This window comes from Panthera uncia, chromosome D2 (genome assembly GCF_023721935.1).
Source record: "Panthera uncia isolate 11264 chromosome D2, Puncia_PCG_1.0, whole genome shotgun sequence".
In the NCBI taxonomy this organism is placed as follows: Eukaryota; Metazoa; Chordata; class Mammalia; order Carnivora; family Felidae; genus Panthera; species Panthera uncia.
The window spans coordinates 16,714,453-16,733,280 of NC_064818.1; the positions used below are offsets into that span (position 1 = coordinate 16,714,453).

Sequence of the window (18,828 nt, forward strand, 5' to 3'; positions counted from 1 at the left end):
CTACTCTGCATTTCCCTAGATCCCCTTTACAGCACTTACCCATGCTCCACTGCAAATACCTTCTCAGGTTTCCAAATCTATCACTACTTCTGTAAACTTTAAGAGGACTACTCAGCCCTGCATCTATACCATCTGATGCACATAGTAGGAGCTCCATAATATGTCACATGAATAAGTGAATGATGAACAAAAGGGTAAACGAAACAGGGAGAGAGAAAGTGGGGGGAGTGCTATCTTATCTAAAGGCAAGATTATCTTGCTTTTATCTAATATCAGTTTTATGGAGATAGAATCCACCCCTGTAAAGTGTCGAGCTCAGTGGTGTTATTTAGTTTGGGATCAGCCATTAAAAAAAAGTTTTTTTTAATGTTTATTCTTATTTTGAGAGAGAGAGAGAGAGATAAAGAAGGGGAGGGGGAGACAGAGAGAGAATCCCAAGTCGGCCCCGCACTGTCAGAGTGGATCCCGACCCGGAGCTCAAAATCACAAACTGTGAGATCATGACCTGAGCTGAAATCAAGAGTCGGATGCTTAACCTGCTGAGCCACCCAGACGCCCCTGGGTCAGCCATTTTTAAACAGTAGCTTAGTCACAGGGGAAAATACTGAATTCATGAAAAATTCACAAAAGCTGTTTGACTTTATTAAGAGAAAAATATTTCTGTTGTTGTAAGAACACAATACTAAATACATTATTTATAGCCAGTAACTTACCATTTAAATTAAAAAGATACAAACATGTCAAAGGAATGAAACGTAGATCTTTTATTATGTGTGGATCATGGATTCACGTTCCTCCTCCATTTCCAGAGCTTCCCCGAAGTGGTCTAAAGTAGGACTCTCCCCTTGTCCTCTCCCTCATTCCCCAGGCAGCACCCCGGGCTCTGAGCTTGCCTGGGTCTGTGCCTATATGTGGTTCGGTTGTTTCTTATGGGGGCTATGTGGTAGTTTGGGGGGTTTCTGATGCCATAACCATAGCTTTCTTTTTCAGGAAGTGTATCCAAATCTTTGCGTCATTTTGCTCAACAGAAATGAGGAGCTTGGTTTGTATTTTATGTCTTCTCTGTTGCAAGGGCAGTTGGTTGTGCCACAGATTAATAAAGAACACAACTGGGGGCAGTAAAAGAAGTATGTAGGGTGACACATTCTGCTCAAAATCAATTCCACAAATTCTTCTTGGGGCAGGCCCTGTACTTTGGGAAACATGCTGTTTCCTCATGTATAAACCACCCAGTCTCTCCCAGAACCAACCTTTTACCCAGGCTGGGGGAGTCAGGCATAAACGCTTGGAATCGGAATAGAAGATGTGGACAATATAAAACATGAGGTAACATAATAGGAGGACAATGGTTTTCAAACGGTTGCGAGGCAGGTGACTTTGTTTTCCTGACTGGAAATTACAGTGGATCGCGTGACAAGTGGAAGCACCTGGGGAAGGAGGACCAGAACAGTCTCCGGAAATCCTGGATACGACCGCTGTGGTGCTGGGCTGGGCCCTGGGGGGGGGGGGGGGGGGTCAACGGGAGTGAGCCCACATACTCGAGTTTTTGGAAAGCCTTCCTTCCACAGAGAAGCCAAGATGACCGACTCTATCTGGTTGGGCAGAGACGAGGCCACTCCAGGCCCCGGGGAGAGCAGAAGACATATGGGGAAGTACAGAGGCTGTAATAGAAGATGGGGGTAGGAACACGTCTGCAGAGAACGAACTGGGACCGGAACATTGAGGACCACGCTTATGCTAAGAGAACACACAAAGTCGTTCCTCAGGAAGAGACAAGAACCTCCAGGGTCAGCAGTAAGAGACGATGACAGACACGGAGGGACGCCACCACGGTGCGTGGCGCCGGTCTGGGTGGAGGGCCTGGGAGGAGGCTGTTGTAACCTTTCGGGCAGGAGACAAGAGCTGACCCGGAGTCTGAGTGAAAAGGGACATTTCCAGAGAAAAGCTTCGGGCAAGGATTCTGTTTGGGTGGGTACAGGGCGGTGAGATGGGAGTTCAGCTTCAGAGGGAAAGGCGGGGCCGTGCTGGCACTGCCTGGGAGGCAGTGGACGGGCAGAGAGAGCGGGCAGAGGGGCAAGCTGGAGGTGCTGGGTCTGGGAAGCCTACGTCCTGGGAGCTGAACGTGAACGGCAAGAGAGAGGAGAGAAGCTGAGGTCAGAGTCCCGGGGCTGGGAAGCCGGTGAACAAAAGACCGACGGAATGGGCGGCTGATCTCAGAAGGAGGGGCTCTGGGTGAGCTTCCAGAGCAGAGCTAAGGGAGGAGTCTGACAAAGACCTGGCAACTGGCTTCCCTCTGATTTTTAGGAGGGCAGAGTCAGGAGACTATGGGAGAAAGTATGTCTTACAAAGAGGAAAGGTGGTGAAGAAGCAGGCTTGACCCGTTGTTCTAGAACAGAGAGCTGTGCGTGTACGGTTTGCAGAGGAGAAGCAGCCAGGGCACGGGAGAGGACAATGAAAAGAGCTGTGTCTGAAGACCTGGAAAGGAAGAGCATTGGCTGAGCATGAGGGGAGACTGAGGTCACAGGAGGGAGGATGGCCTTTCCGCAGTGGAGAAGGTTCGGACCTGGGGTGCTCTCCTGCCACTTTTGTGCTTCCCTTGCTTCCTGCACCCCCACCCCCAAACTGCCCATTGGGTCTGCTCCAGGCCCCCCGCGGCCAGCACAGGCTGCAGGGAGGGCCAGGCTGTGGGCGGGAGCCTGACTGTGACCTGGCGCGGGGGGGGGGGGGGGGGGGGGGGGGGAAGGACGCTTCCAGGGAGCAAACAGCCCAGAGAGGAAGACAAGCATGGGTCCAGGACCAGAGGGAGGGAAGGAGGGAAGAAGGCAGGCGACCAAACGAGTTTTGAGCTGAAGAAGGAACAAAGCTCTAGCAATAGCGTAACCAGCTTGACTCTCAGCAACGGGAGGGCAGACGCGGGAGGGAGGAGCATGGGGGAGGTTCACTGGAGGTGACCACGAAGGCAGAGGGGCATCACGGAGGTCCAGCTGAGGCTCTGTGCACGCGCAGCGCTGGCCTCGTGGGGAAGACGGCCGCGGACTCACCCCAACGGCTCGAATGAGGCGCGGCCGGCAGAAAGGCAAGGAGCTGATGGGTTCGGGGACTAATGGGGATGAATCGGCAGCTGCCTACATTTGCAGGTGGGTAAAAAGCGAAGCCAGGCCGGTCAGAAGTGGAGGTCGAGGCAAGGTGAAGAGGCAGCCCACAGCAGGGACCGTGGAAGGGAGGACGAGGGACTGGGGCGGGGTGGGGGGGGACAGCGGCCAATGGGGCAGATTTCGGAGTCAGGTCCCGCTACAAGCGACATGGCGTGCCGGTGTCAGAGAGGCGGGGAATAGGGCCCCAGGAAGCAGCAAAGCACGGATGTGGATGTCCTTGACCTAAAGTGAAGGACCCAGAAGGATGTGCACTGAAGTCCTCGAGGGGGGCGGCCGAGGTGACCCAGAGGCAGTCAGGGGCTGGGTCACGTAAGGGCATCTACGGATTCTGCGATGGCGTTGGTCTCATTTGAGGAGGACGCCCGTCTGAGTGTGTGAAAGCTAAGAGGCTTTTGTACCCTCTTCAAAAGTCTTGAGATTTATAGATGGTGCAATCACTTCCCACGTCCCATTCCATCCTCTGGAAGAAGTAGACCATGGTGCTTTCCACCAGTAAGCCACTCACGATGGCCAGAAAGGAGAGCTTTCGGCTGATATTCAGGGTCACTGGAAAAGAACAGACAACTAGTAAGTCCTTAAGAGTTTAAGTGATGTCAGCATGTAAAGTACGTGGCATTCTGAATGGAACTCTTTTGTAAAGCTGTTTTTGAGAAAAATCTCTATTTGTTCTTATTAATTGGTGCTGGTATCCTCTCCCACTTTTTTAAAATCTACGGACCTCTGGAGAGAAACAAAGCATGTGCCGATAACAAACCCACGAAGTTTCTCCTCCTGAAATCAAGACACAGATTTCCATGAATACTGAGGGAGAAAATTCAGAACAGATTTTAAGGTTACAAAGAGATCGACAAAACAAAACAAAAACAAACCAACCCGGAGACTCTCCGTTTAACAGTAAGCATTACGATAAAAGGTATCAGGTAGCAGGCTCATTTAAAATAACCCTTCGTTCTCACAATGGATGGGGAAAACGAAGACCCCCAAGGCTGCTCATCCCTTCTTTGGTGTGGTAGGAGCTGTGCTTCCTGGCTTGACGACTGCCCCGCCACGTACATTTGGACAAGTCATCCGCAAGGCGGAGGTTAATGACGGCTGCCCTACTAACCCCACGGCACTGAGATGTTGCACATGAAGGCATTTTGAGAACTAAAAAATACCACGTGGTTAACGTGAACAAATACCGACTATGCGCTCTGAATAAGGCATTAGAGGAGTGCCAGGCCCTGTTATTATTCTATGAAGAATTCCAGAGTTTAACAGGTTTGGCAAGAGCGTGTCGGAGGTGCAAGGCTTTAAGCTTGTGTGTGGGCTGAAAGAGGAAGAGAAGGAATAAAACATAAACATACCTCTGATTGCCTGAAAATTGGATGTAAGGACAAATACTTTGATGAGTCTGAGGCACAGGGATGTGTAGTCGTGCTCCCAAATGACGGCTGGAATCAGCAAGAGTTTTCCGTAGCTCGACAACAATAATGCTTTCAGCAGCAAAATGAAGTCGGGCTTTTTTTTCGCTGTCGTCGGTCGTTCTACCCACAGGAAAGTAAAGATGCCAGTAAAAAAGGCAGCTTGTTCTAAGGAGGGAACGGAGGACAAACACATGAATGTCCCTATCTGAACCATATCCCTCTAAAACCAAATAAGCCACAATTCCAAAATACAACTTACTGGCTGACTTCATTAGAATTGCTTTATCAAGATCAAATTTTCTTTTTCCTCCCTCCTTCTTTTTTTTTTTTAAATAAGCCCCTGCCTTTTGTGTCAAATCCTGCTGGTATGATTTCAGAAACATAGTTCAACAGTTCTTTCGTGGAGTATTTCATCACCCACCGAAGCAAAAGTCAGTCCGTTAGGATTGTGATCATCAGCTCTCTGAAGTTCTTTCTAGGAAGTAAGACTCTGTTTAGGTATTTTCAGTGTTCGAGGCCTCCACAGAAAGAATAATACAGGAATACGGAGGTTTTTTTTTTAAGTCCGAAAGATGGGACCCAGCCTAAGAATTGCATATGAAGATGTTTTTCTTTGCTCATTCTTCCACGATTTATTGAGTACCTAGTATCTACAAGATTTTGAATACTGTTATCCAAATTTAAAACTTCCTTAATTCATGTTAACAAGCTTTCTGAGTGCAATTCCTTATCCTTCCAGAAAGAATTCATAGACAGAGTCCAGTACAGGAGAAGCCACAGTTCCACTGGGTCCACAGAACAGAGCACGGGCTGTTCTATTCCCATTAACTAGGATTTTAACATTTCTTTTAACTGTGGTATTATTTTTATTCAGACTCTTAGTCCTCTGATTACCCAGCTGCATACGTTTTGAGTGATCTGTCCCTAATTCTATTTTTTCCCATAAGCTATGTTATGTAGGTTTCTGCAGAATCTGGTTTTTCTGGAACACGTGTCATCTTATAGGAGAGACAACTGTATCCTTCCTAAAATGTTTTATAACCAAACAGAGTCAAACTAAAGAGGTTCCAAACATAGGTGATTAGAATCAAAAATAATTTTGGCCGGTTGACCTACATGACAGGGACACCAAGGGCTTGTCAACTGCAAAGACCTGCTCAAATAGGCTGATCTTATAGCCTCAGATTTGGACCAAAAAAGTAATAAAAGCAACAAAGAATTCCTTAACAACAAGAACGATCTAATAGTGGGTTGTCTCCTGTCGCTGGAGATACTCAAACAAAGCTAGATCATTTTGCAGAGCTGAGGGAAGGATTTCTAGCACTGGAGAGAAGGGTGGACCAGATAACCTCCACATCTATCTAACTCAGAACTTGAGAGATTTATGTGTTTGCACCAGCCCTTGGGATCTGCACAGTCTTTCACAAGGCAGATACTATGACGCTTTCATGGATCAGCCGGGTTCAGGAGGACCTCCCCTGCCTACAGAGTGCTGCACGGAGAAAACACCAGATGGGGAGCCCGGGGAGCCACCTGTCTCAGTGCTGACCTAACCTGCGGTGGGATTTTGGGGAAATCATTGCCTTCCTGCTTCTATGTCTCCACGGGAGAACCTAACCTATCTACCAAAGAGGATGGTTGTGAACATTAAGTTGATAAAATCGTAAAAGCAGTGTTTAAATTATAAAATGCTATATTTATGTAGGGCATTTTTTAATAACCTATTTTAGGGGGTCAGAACCTAATAGTGGATTAAAAAAGTAACAGTAGAAAAAAATTTCTGAGTGTCAAAATATCCACTATAGAGTAGGTGCTACAGCAATTCTGAACTATTTGAAAATAAGCCTGGTTTATTTTTTATATTAAAAATTACGGACACACAGGAGCTTATCCTCAGAAATTTTAAGAGGTTTTGCTTTAAAGCTTAAAATTACATTAGGTTCTAGTTCCTGGCGTAGGCAACGTTCTCAAGGATGTTTTTAATATTATTATATACGTTTGCGAATTCTTAAAATGTAAATTTTAAAACCTCGGAAACGGATGAGAGGACCAAGGAAGTGAGAACAAACAGAAGAAAATGGGACAAAAGAGGACACACAGTCCAGGAATATGACACTGCAGTGCACCGGAGACTCAATATTGCTAAAACAATATTTCATTATAATCAAAGAGTTTTAGAAGCAGAGCATGGAAGCCTGTAAGTAAGAAAACAGTGGCAGAAATTAATTCAACACAATTCTGACCTCAGTCACAAACTCGAATCCTGGAGAAAAGCAGTTCCTTGAACTTAAGGAACGTGGGACAGGAGTCACTTTTCCTGAATGCAGTCAGAGAAAGAACAAGTTTTCCCTATTAAACAGGTTGCATGAGTTCAATGCAATTAGCACAACACACTGGATAAGGTCTGGCAATTATCAGTCTGTTTTAATAAAGATGAGACCTGGGGAGTCTTTCTTTTTTTTTTTAAATTTTTTTTTAACGTGTATTTATTTTTGAGACAGAGAGAGACAGAGCATGAACGGGGGAGGGTCAGAGAGAGGGAGACACAGAATCCGAAACAGGCTCCAGGCTCTGAGCTGTCAGCACAGAGCCCGACGCGGGGCTCGAACTCGAGGACCGCGAGATCATGACCTGAGCCGAAGTCGGCCGCTCAACCGACTGAGCCACCCAGGCGCCCCTGGGGAGTCTTTCAACTGGACAATCAGAAATTAAATTTAAGAATTTTATCGACGATGGTATGCCTCGACATATTTTACGAAACTCTCTAATCTGATAAACCTAACCATTTCCGTAGCAGATGTGTGGTAACAAATAAAAAAGCAAGCGAGCACATAATTTAGACAAACTCATCTAGCAGCTTAGCAGTAGAGCTGAACGTTTAAGTCTCAAGTCCTATGTTAACCCCCTCCTCTTACCAATGATTAAGCCCACCCACTTCACTTGTGATCAGAATAGTGGGGACTCGTTGGCTGAGAACAGAAAGCGTGGCTTCTTCGTACCTAGAGAAGCAATTGCGAACATTCTATAGAAATCCCACTCCTTGGCATATCTGATGAAGTCGTCGGGATCAGTGTTCTGGTTTGAATCTTGAAGCTGCCACCATCTCAGGTATGCTTCGCAAAGCAAACAAAATATGCAGAGTTTCCCGTGCATCTGGTAGTCAAAAAGACAATGCCATTTACTGGGTAGAGAAACACCTAATTACACGTAATATCGAGTAGGCACAGACGTAGCTAAGTACTTGTGGTTTTGAAGAACCTCCCATCCCACAGCTTTTCAAATTCAGGACTGCCCGGTTAAGCGTGTAATTGTGTTGCCTGTAAACCCGATGGCTCCTCATCAGCAATGACCATCAGAATCACAAGGGGAGACTTTTCAGATTGCAAATGTCGAGGCCCCAGTCCTGACTCAGAATCTTGGGAAGTAAATCCTACACATGCAATTTGGAAACAGTCCTGGGGGCAAGGCGGGATTCTGATGTATGCCCTTCGCTAAGAAATACCGCTCTAAAGAGTAGTTCACCCTTCACACTCTATTTTCAGCATCTGTCCTATACACAGAAGCAAGCACAGAATTCATGTGACTCGTGGATAGGCAGAAGCAGCAATGAGAACACATTTTAACCTGAAGATTCCATCATACCACATAGGAAACTACTAGTCTGAACATAAATTTTTATTTTTATTTTGTTTATTTAAAGTTTTATGTTTTTTAAAAATGTTTACTTTTATTTATTTTATTTTATTTTTTAATTTATTGTTTAATTTACATCCAAGTTAGTTACCATATAGTGCAACAACTGATTTCAGGAGTAGATTCCTTATTGCCCCTTACCCATTTAGACCATCCCCCCTCCCAGAACCCCTCCAGCAACCCTCTGTTTGTTCTCTGTATTTAAGAGTCTTTATGTTTTATCCCCTTTCCTGTTTTTATATTACTTTTGCTTCCCTTTCCTTATGTTCACCTGTTTTGTCTCTTAAATTCCTCATGTGAGTGAAATCATATGATATTTGTCTTTTTCTGACTAATTTTGCTTAGCATCATACCCTCCAATTCCATCCACGTAGTTGCAAATGACAAGATTTCATTCTTTTTGAATGCCGAGTAATACTCCATTGTATATATATACCACATCTTCTTTATCCATTCCTGCATCGATGGACATTTGGGCTCTTTCCATTCTTTGGCTACTGTTGATAGTGCTTCTATAAACACTGGGGTGCATGTGACCTTTTGAAACAGCACACCTGTATCCCTTGGGTAAGTACCTAGTCGTGCAATTGCTGGGTCATAGGGTATTTATATTTTTAATTTTTCGAGGAACCTCCATACTGCTTTCCAGAATGGCTGCGCCAGTTTGCATTCCCATCAGCAGTACAAAAGAGATCCTCTTTCTCCCTGTCCTCGCCCACATCTGTTCTGAACATAAATTTTTTAAAAATCGCCCTATGTTGGATGAGTGTCAATTAATATATGGAAAAAACAGTAATTAAAAGGTAGAAATTTTTAAAGCTGCAAGTTCTAAAGAGTCTGAAATTTTGGCAAAAATAAAAATTATCAGGTAACAAGAACTGGCTTTTTACAACACGTTTTTCCTGGGGTGCCTGGGTGGCTCAGTCGGTTAAGTGTCCAACTCTTGGTTTCAGCTCAGGTCATGATCTCACGGTTTGGGAGTTTGAGCCTTGCCTCAGGTTTCTGTGCTGACAGTGTGGAGCCTGCTTGGGATTCTCTGTCCCTCTCTCTCTCTCTGCCCCTCACTCTCTCAAAATAAATAAACTTTAAAAAATAAAATAAAACCCAATACCCATTGGACTTTCTATATCAATATAAAGTGGGGAAAAGAAAGTGTGTGCAAATGCACTGCAGTCCCAGGATAGGTATCAGTGTGGGCTTCTGAGGTTCTTCTAGTTGGCACAGTGGTTCTCCTGGCTGCACTTCAGAATTACCTGGGGGTTTTAAGAAATACTGATGCTTGAACTCATCCCCAAAGATTCTGATGTAACTGATTCTGGGCGAGGCCTCGGCTTGGAAGGATGAACTGCTATCCACCCTCTCTCTCCCAGGTGATTCCATTGTGTACCAAAGTTTGGGAATCAATGCTCTAGCAATTTAAAAACTGCCCTGGTTATTTATTTTTATTTATTTTATTTTTATTTTTTTTCAATATATGAAATTTATTGTCAAATTAGTTTCTGCCCTGGTTATTTAACGTGGGGGAGGGGAAGGAATTCCCTCAATAGGATATAAAATGTAATACATTGTATTAAAATATTTCTCTTTTAATGGTCGCTTACTTCCTCTAGCTATATTTGTCTCCTTACCTGGATATATTTAATTTTATTCTGGTAGAAATAACTGGTATCTGTTTCAAAAGGAAACCCACTAAAAGGCAATATAGATTATAGTTTTTCAACTTCCTCCCAGTGAGTGTATTCTTAAATATTCACTAAACATTGTGTGCCTTGTTTATCAATGCCTGCTATTTCTAGAAACTTCCAGACACTGTTGAGATAAAAGACCCATGCTTAATAGACTTTCTTTTTAAAATAATGTTCTTTAATTCCGTTCAAATTATTCTTTAAAAATGCAAGAGCATTATCAAGTAAAATTAGAAAATAAAAAAAATTAGCACAACTTACGTTTATTTTCGTATTGAAAAGAATATGTCTGTAGGCCTGGGCTTTGCATAAAATAGCATTAATCAAGATGATAACAGGATCATACTCGATATATTTGTCTACAGGTTTCTGGCAGGATTTCTGAAATAATGCAAGATAATATTAGAACAAGCAAACTCATACATTCTGAAATCTTAAAGGATTCTGAACTAGTAGAGTCTATTTTGGACTTGTATAGCAATAAGGACATGTCAGCATTTATTTAAATTAACTTCTCTTCAGATACAAAATGTTCACATAAGCTCTGGTTTCAGAAATGACTAAATGCAATCTTCTAGGCTAGAAATATTAATCTTTTTTTAAAAATATTTTCTTAATGTTTTTATTTATTTTTGAGACAGAGAGAGACAGAGCATGAGCAGGGGAAGGGCAGAGAGAGAGGGAGACACAGAATCCAAAGCAGGCTCCAGGCTCTGAGTTGTCAGCACAGAGCCCAACGTGGGGCTGGAACTCACTGTGAGATCATGACCTGAGCTGAAGTCGGATGCCTAACCAACTGAGCCACCCAGGCACCCCAGAAATATTAATATTTTAATCTCATATGTAAGGAAGCTAAAAAAATATTTGATTTTTTTAGAAAATATTTTCTTAATGTTTATTTATTTCTGAGAGATTGAGAGATAGAGAGCGCGAGCGAATGAGCAGGTGAGGAGCAGAGAGAGAGGGAGACACAGAATCTGAAGCAGGTTCCAGGCTCTGAGCTGTCAGCACCAAGCCCGACGTGGGGCTCGACTTCATGAAATAGCGAGACCATGACCTGAGCTAAAATCAGACACTTAACCAACTGAGCCACCCAGGCGCCCCAAAAATATTTGATTTAAAGACTGGATTAGGCAGAAAAGTATCCCAGAAAATGCTTTCAATTTTTAGGAATTGTTATAAAATAAAGAAATACATTTATAATGTACTTCCATTGATAAACTGTTGCCTATTGGCTAGATGGCCACCAACTCTGCGGTTCTTGAAACATGACTTGGAGAAAGGAGTTCAGAGAAGTAAGCCTGCACGCGGAGATTCTGAGAGCTAAAAGCAAGTAAAGAATGTGGCAGATACTGAGAAGCTCTTTTCTTCCCCCCCCTCCAATTAACATTGAGAATATGGGAGGAAAATGCTCTTTCTCTGTGATGAACAATGGTGAAAACGCTGGAAAATGCTGAGCTATACATAAGCAATGGGGTGCAGCTTGGTTCCAGGTTACCGGAAGCAAGACACCTGGGCTCTCAGTAATTCCTACTACATTAACTTTTTTGGACACAGGTGATTACAATGTTATCAAAGTGCAACTAACACCGGCAGAACACATAAAACAGGTGTACAAGAACGAGCTCATCAGAGGGGTGCTTGGGTGGCTCAGTCTGTTAAGCGTCAGGTCATGATTTCACGGTCCGTGAGTTTGAGCCCTACATGGGGCTCTCTGCTGTCAGCAGAGCCCGCTTTGGATCTTCTGTCCCCCCTCTCTCTGCGCCTTCCGCATGTATGCTCTCTCTCTCAAAAATAAATAAACATTAAAAAATATTTTTAATAAAAAATATTTTAAAAAAGAGAACAAGCTCATTAGAAATGTGACATTTCAAAGAGTTTTAGTTACAAAGTTGAGTTAAGGCAACTGTTCTAATGGCTACAATTCAAGCATAAAACATTTTGAAATTCTGAAAAGATAAAATAAAAATGGAAGTGATGGATATGCAAACATACTGGGATGGCCTTTTAATTACATCAAAGTGCTAGGGGAAAAAAACGAAGGGCGTTGAAAGATATCAACCCCACATTCCAAAGGTGAAGAAAAACCACTTCCAACTGAAAGAGTTTCTCCACTTCATTCGTGTCATTTACAAGAAACGCGTATGTTTTTAAGTCATCAAGTGAACCAATGAAGAGAGACGTGCTATTACCTCATTTAAATACACCTAATCACACCGAGGCATAAGATGTTAACGATTTCACAGTTTTTCAGCTGGGCAAAGAGTAAGCCAGTGTCTAGACAGAAGCCGCGGAATCAGACATCCTATATTCATGACGAAGAGCTGTTTTCTAGACACCCTGCCTGGGCTGCCCCTGGGCAAAACACCTCCTCTCTACAAACAACACTGCAACACCGGGAGATGCTACTCCATCGTAAAATGGAACCGCTGGCTGGTCAAGGGTCTTACCTCTGTCCGTTACAAGTTCCCTCAAGGGCACCCGGGTGGCTCAGTGGGTTAAGTGACTGCCTCTTGGGGCGCCTGGGTGGCGCAGTCGGTTAAGCGTCCGACTTCAGCTCAGGTCACGATCTCACGGATCTCGTGGTCCGTGAGTTCGAGCCCCGCGTCAGGCTCTGGGCTGATGGCTCAGAGCCTGGAGCCTGCTTCCGATTCTGTGTCTCCTTCTCTCTCTGCCCCTCCCCCCTTCATGCTCTGTCTCTCTCTGTCTCAAAAATAAATAAAAACGTTAAAAAAAAAATTAAAAAAAAAAAGTGACTGCCTCTCGGTTTCAGCTTAGGCCATGATCTCCCGATTCATGGGTTCGAGTCCCATGTCAGGTTCTGCACTGACAGCATGGAGCCTGCTTGGGATTCTCTCTCCCTCTGCCCCTCTCCCTCTCCTGCTTGTTCTCTCTCTCTCTCGCTCTCGCTCTCGCTCTCTCCCAAGAATAAACAAATAAAACTTTAAAAAAAAGTTTCCTAAAACCCGTATGTATGGAGGCGGCAGTGCAAGTCGAGCTGAGCCAGGATTTGGACAATTTTTGGGAGGAAGTGGCAGAAGACAGCAGCCCAGTTTTCCCTTTTACAATCACTTCGCCGACAGATGTGTCTGTCGCGGCCACAGCGTTCATTGCAACAGCTCTCCCAGCCATTTCTATGGACCAGGCACTTCCAGGATGCTAGACACTCCCCTTGAGATGTCAGTCCCTATCCTCAAGGACCTTATAGTTTAGAAGAGGACGCATAAGCACGCTACTGCAAACACTACAATGGAAAGGACACAGGGTGACATGAATCCCCATAGGAGGGGCGGCTCCTGGTGTCACGTGCCCTGTGATGTGCTACGCCCACCTTCCCTTCCTAGCATTCTGAGTATTTTACAAGCACTGAAAGTTCATTAGAGCCCACTGGTTCCCTCCCTATCAGGTTAAGCCTAATTTGTCCCTGTTCTGCCTCTGCTACTTGCTTCTCCCACGAGGGCTCCCTCCACCTTGAATGCAAGGAGGAAACCCACACAGGCACAAAACAAACACACAGTAAAACATCCTAGTGGCAGGCGGCTACGTTTAGATTATGTTTTCTTACTCTGGCAAAATCGTTCCGCTCCCTTTACTACTGACTGGACGAGTATCGCGAAAGAGAAAGTTGTCCTCTGAGAAATCCGTAAGCACAAGGGACTATGCACATCCCAGAAACGCAGATATTTCCGCCACCTCTATGTTACCATGGATACGAATTACTTTCTGCTGCTATGTTCTTCAGTGCCCTGGGAAATCACCTCTCCTTCAGCATATAAGCTGGCCAATATTTTATGAACGTTCTTGCTGCTTCTTCCTCCCCATCATCTCTAGGGCCGTCCCCTTCCCCACTCATTCTCAAACCTGTTCCATTTTAGCTCCACAATCAGCAAAACATGTATCTTAAAACTGGAGGCCCCTAGACTTGAAGCTCTTCAGGGTTAGGATACCCTCTCATCCATCTCTGCATCCAGCATGTAAGGGTGGAGGCTCCATACTGTTCGCACTGGACAGAACTCAAACTTGTGAGGATCTCAATGGAGTCTTGTCTTGTTACCATCGTGAACCTATCAAGTATCTGAGCACACAAAACTATCTGGGCACTATAGGATGTCAAAAGCACTGTATCTTTAAGCCTACTTATAAGAAACCGTGAAAAGCTGAAGGAGAGGGAGTGGCTGAAAGCAAGTGACATGCTTCCATTAGATGGAGAAAAATTCGGGAGACACAGGGGCAAGCTGCGGGGGACGGCACTGGAGAGATAAGAGCAAAGGGAAGGGAGGTAAGGATGAGAAATACAGGTAGGAGATCAGGCCGAGTATATTGCTGGTAGCTAAGGGACCGAAGCATGCGTGAGTCACCAGCTTATAGCAACTGTGGCTATTTTTCCAGAACAAATAGCCCGATGTGTAAGAACTGTTTACTTTTTACTCTCACGACTTGGAGGGCCTTTAAAAAATTATTTTGCAATTTAATTTTCAGAGTCCAGCATCAACGAAGTGATTTTCCCTAAATAATGCTACTATGCAGGGGCGCCTGGGTGGCTCAGTCAGTTAAGTGTCCGACTTCGGCTCAGGTCATGATCTCACGGTTTGTGGGTTCGAGCCCCGCGTCGGGCTCTGGGCTGATGGCTCGGAGCCTGGAGCCTGTTTCGGAGTCTGTGTCTCCCTCCCTCTGCCCCTCCCCTGTTCACACTCTGTCTCTGTCTCTCTTGAAAATAAATAAACATTAAAAAAAATAAATAAAAAAAAAATAATGCTACTATGCATATTACTATGCATTATCATGATAAAGGAGATTACCCACTCTTATCTCATCAGGAAATGGCTGTGTACAATATGTACTGTACCACCATTCATTACCCCAAATATAATTCTAAAATCTGTCTCCTAGGTGAGAGGGGGCAATGTTGGGGGAACGGGTGGGGAGCCAGATGAGAGTGTAGCAGCTGACCTAAACAGCTATCCAATAATTATTTTCCATAAAATTACTTTCCATAAATAAGGTATAGAGAAGCCAGCATCTGATGATTAGGAAAAGGATTTTGTTAGTTTAATGCCAAGAATTTTAAAAAATAGAGATTAATTTATATATAATAATTTGTTATATATATTATATTATTAAAGATTACTAACTTTAGTTAGATGGTTATGTGGTTGTCATCTTTAAGACAGATGACTTAATTGTGCCAGTCCAAAAATTATTAAGTTTAGATCCCATATAACTTACTATTCTCTCCCTTGTACTAGGATGGCCAAGGATATCACCATCTAAAAACATAGAAATGGCTCGTTCATTCAACAAATATTTATTGCATACTTACTACGTGTTAGGCACTGTTCTGGATGATCTAGCTACATTAATGAATAAATTATATGTAATCTCTTGTGTAGCTTGTATTTCAGCGGGAAGAGACAAGCAATAAATAACAAATAAGTCAGTTTTACAGAATATTCAAAGATGATAGGTGCTACGGGAAAGATAATGCAGGGAGAGGTGATAAGGCATACCAGACCTGGCAGGGGGAACCACAATTTGTAATGGGGTGGTCAGAATAGACCTCTCTGAGAGGCCAATAAAAATACTTGAAGGAGGTGAGGGAATCCTGAGGAAGGAACTTGCCTGGTTTAAGAGCTATCTGGAGGCAGGGGTGCCTGCCTCCAGTTGGTTGAGCATCCAACTCTTGATTTTGGCCCAGGTCATGATCTCATGGTCGTGGGACTGAGCCATGTGTCGAGTTCCATGCTGACAGCACGGCACCTGCTTGGGATCCTCTCTTTCTCCCTCTCAAAAAAAAACCCCAAAAAACCAAAACAACAACAATAACAAAACTATCAGGAGGCAATGAAACTGCAGTAGAATAATGGAAGAGTAGCAAGAGACTACATGAGCCTTATAAACCAGTGCAAGGATTCTGACCGTAATTCTGAGTGAGATGGAAAATCACTGGGAAGTTTGAGAAAACTTCAATTTTATTTTATTATTTATTTTTTTTTTTTTTAAGTAGGCGCCATGCCCAACATGCACCTTGAACTCACAGTCTGGAGATGAGGAGTCTCATGCTCTACTGCCTGAGCCGGCCAGGTGCTCCTCTACCTTACATTAAAAAAGAATTTTATATGTTTTAATTTATTTTCACGAGAAAGACAGACACAGTGTGAGCGGGGGAGGGGCAGAGAGAGAGGCAGACACAGAATCCGAAGCGGGCTCCAGGCTCCGAGCTGTCGGCACAGAGCCCGACGCGGGGCTCGAACTCGTGAACCACGAGATCATGACCTGAGCCCAACTCAGATGCTTAATCGACTGAGCCACCCAGGCGCCCTGTCTAACTTACATATGAAGAGGAACACTTTGGCTGCTGTGTGAAGAGGCTCAAGACGTTCAAGGGTGCTACAGGTTAAGAATTATGACAATAATCCCGGTGAGACATGATGGCAGCATGGACCAGCGCTGTAGCAGCAGAGGTGGTGAAAAAGCAGAGGATTCTGAACACGATCTGAAGGCAGAATTAACAGGACCTGCCGAGCACCCGAATAAGGAAATAAATGCGGGAGAAAGGAATCAAGGATGACTCCAAACTTGTTTCGTCTTAGGAACTAACACGGCAGAGCCGCCATTAACTGTGAACGTTTGAGATAACTAGAAATATCCAACTGGAGAAATCAAGTCGTCAGTTGGACATTTGTGTTCTGGAATTCAAGGAAGAGGTTCAGGCTAGAGGTTCAAACTTGGGAACTGTCAAAGTGTAGATGGTCTTTAAAGCCATGAGCCAGAATGAGCTCTTCAAAGGAGAGTGTGTAGAGAAGAGGCCCAAGAACTGAGCCTCACGGCTAAGAGGTGAGGCAGGTGACACAGAACCAGAAAGGAGATTGAGAGGAAACAGCCAACAAGGTAAGAAAACTGGAAGAGCCTGGTGTCCTGGCAAGTGCACGCAGCGTGTCCAGGGGAAAGTAATAAGGTCAAGTGTTGCTGACAGTTCACTGAGAATAGACTATTGGGTTTAGCAAAGTAGAGGTCTGTGATCTTAAGAACGGTTTCTTGTGAAATGCTGGGTGGGAAGAAAGTGTGTCTGAAGAAGATTCAAGAGAAACTAGGAAAGGAAATCGAGATAGCAATTAAAAATATCTCTTAAAGGACTTTTGCTGTCAAAGGGAAGGGGAAAAAGAGCGGGAGCCCAAACAAAGGAGGAAGTGGAGTCAAGTTGTGTGTGTGTGTGTGTGTGTGTGTGTGTGTGTGTGTGTGTTTAAATTAAGGAAAGACTGTACATGTATCGGTGGGAATGATCCAGTGGAGAGCAGAAGATTATAGTCACAGAGATGTCCCTAATGGAAGACGACAGGGACGTCTAGTGCACATGAGCACATTGGTTTTGGACAGGTATACTGAACAGTTCATCCATCCTAACAGCAGGGAAGACAGAGCATATGAATAAAGGGTGCTAGGAATGGATTTATGTGGTTGCAAAGCTTGTGGAAGGTCTCCTCTTTTCTTTTCTTTCTTTTTTTTTTTAGCAAAGAGGGCAGCATATGTGGGGAAACTTGAGGAGCGAAAAGGTTTGTGGGAATGGTGCATGGATCAGTGAAATGCAATGTGATGGTCAGATGATATCATGGGCTACGTGAGGTTGGTGGTCATGAATTTAGGTGTCTTTTTCCTCAGTGAAATACAGCTGCAAGGGTGAGGAGACAGATCAGACAATATGCTGGACTCAACCAGGGTTGCAATTTTGCCAAGTGAGGGAAAGCACTTGAGACCGGAACAGTGATAATGTCGGCTGACAACAGATTAAATAGGTACACATTCCTACTTTGTCTGCTCCCTGTGTATTAACACCAGGCCATGTGTTCCGAATGAGGATTATTACTAGCAAATCATCAGATCAGAAATGGGACAAAAACCTATTGACTGCCTACTATGCGGCTGGTTCTTTGCTAATACCGCAAAAAGAACCTCCAATTTTGTGACTTTTTAAACATAAAAAGTCCTGTTAACTCGTCATTTTTGGTTTTTGTGTCACCAACGTCCAGCTTAGTGCTTTGCACACAACACAAACTATACATTCGATCATCGCAAAGGATGAACCCGACATAAAGTGTTCTAGGAAAATTTAATACAGGTTATGGAGTGTATGGATGATAACATTTACCAGTGCAAGGGTGAACAGCTAAAACTTAAAGAGTTTGGGCGTGAACTCAAATGTCAACATAATCCGATTTTTAAATTTCTCTGCACAACGCCTACATCCATCTCCATTCGAGAATCCGTCCGCCGCGTTAGGTCTCACCAGCAAACACGACGGGTATGAGAAAACCACTGCAGGGTAGTGAGTTCTTTAACACTATGGATAACCGCAAAGGCTCGACTGACTCCGGACAGGAATGTCAAGTATTAAACTGAAGACTGTATTACAGGACCCTGAAACTCGTTGCCTTTTCTGCCCTAAAACGCTGACATACATATCCCACTGCCTCTCATGGTCCCCAAATCCCGCCACGCCATTTTCTTCCCCAGGACACCCCACGCCTGACAACTCACGCAGATGGTTATCTTCAGCACTCCGTGGTTATAGTCTCGATACAACTCCTTGGCCTCTTGGTTGCATTCGATGCACCTGTACTGGCAAGAGGCCGAGGCAGCAGTGGGAGTGGGAGTAGCTGCAACCCCATCGGTGTTCCCCTTGCCCGCGACCACCCCTTCTGCGTTGCCCTTGCCTGGCCGTAGCCCATACCGCCCACCGGTGCCCATTTCCACGCAACTGCAGCCGAGAACTTCCGATTCAGTGGCGGGGAAAGACGTCAGACATCAGACCGGAAAGCCTGTCCCGTGCGGTGCTTGCTGGGATTCGTAGTCTCAGCCTCGGAAAGGGGACTCGCGGCTGGCCGAGCCGGGACT

At 44.6% G+C, this 18,828-nt stretch overlaps 1 protein-coding gene across 1 annotated transcript; it reads right to left on the reverse strand.

Annotated features, from left to right (window-relative positions):
- Window positions 1-2,722: 2,722 nt before the first annotated feature.
- Window positions 2,723-18,811, reverse strand: ARV1 (ARV1 homolog, fatty acid homeostasis modulator). Its single transcript, XM_049645053.1, has 5 exons — window positions 18,472-18,811; window positions 10,201-10,320; window positions 7,561-7,714; window positions 4,502-4,726; window positions 2,723-3,701 (listed from the first exon to the last, which is right to left on the reverse strand). Exons 1-5 carry the CDS (start codon window positions 18,679-18,681, stop codon window positions 3,559-3,561), a joined length of 852 nt encoding a protein of 283 aa, XP_049501010.1. The 5' UTR covers window positions 18,682-18,811; the 3' UTR covers window positions 2,723-3,558.
- Window positions 18,812-18,828: the final 17 nt, after the last annotated feature.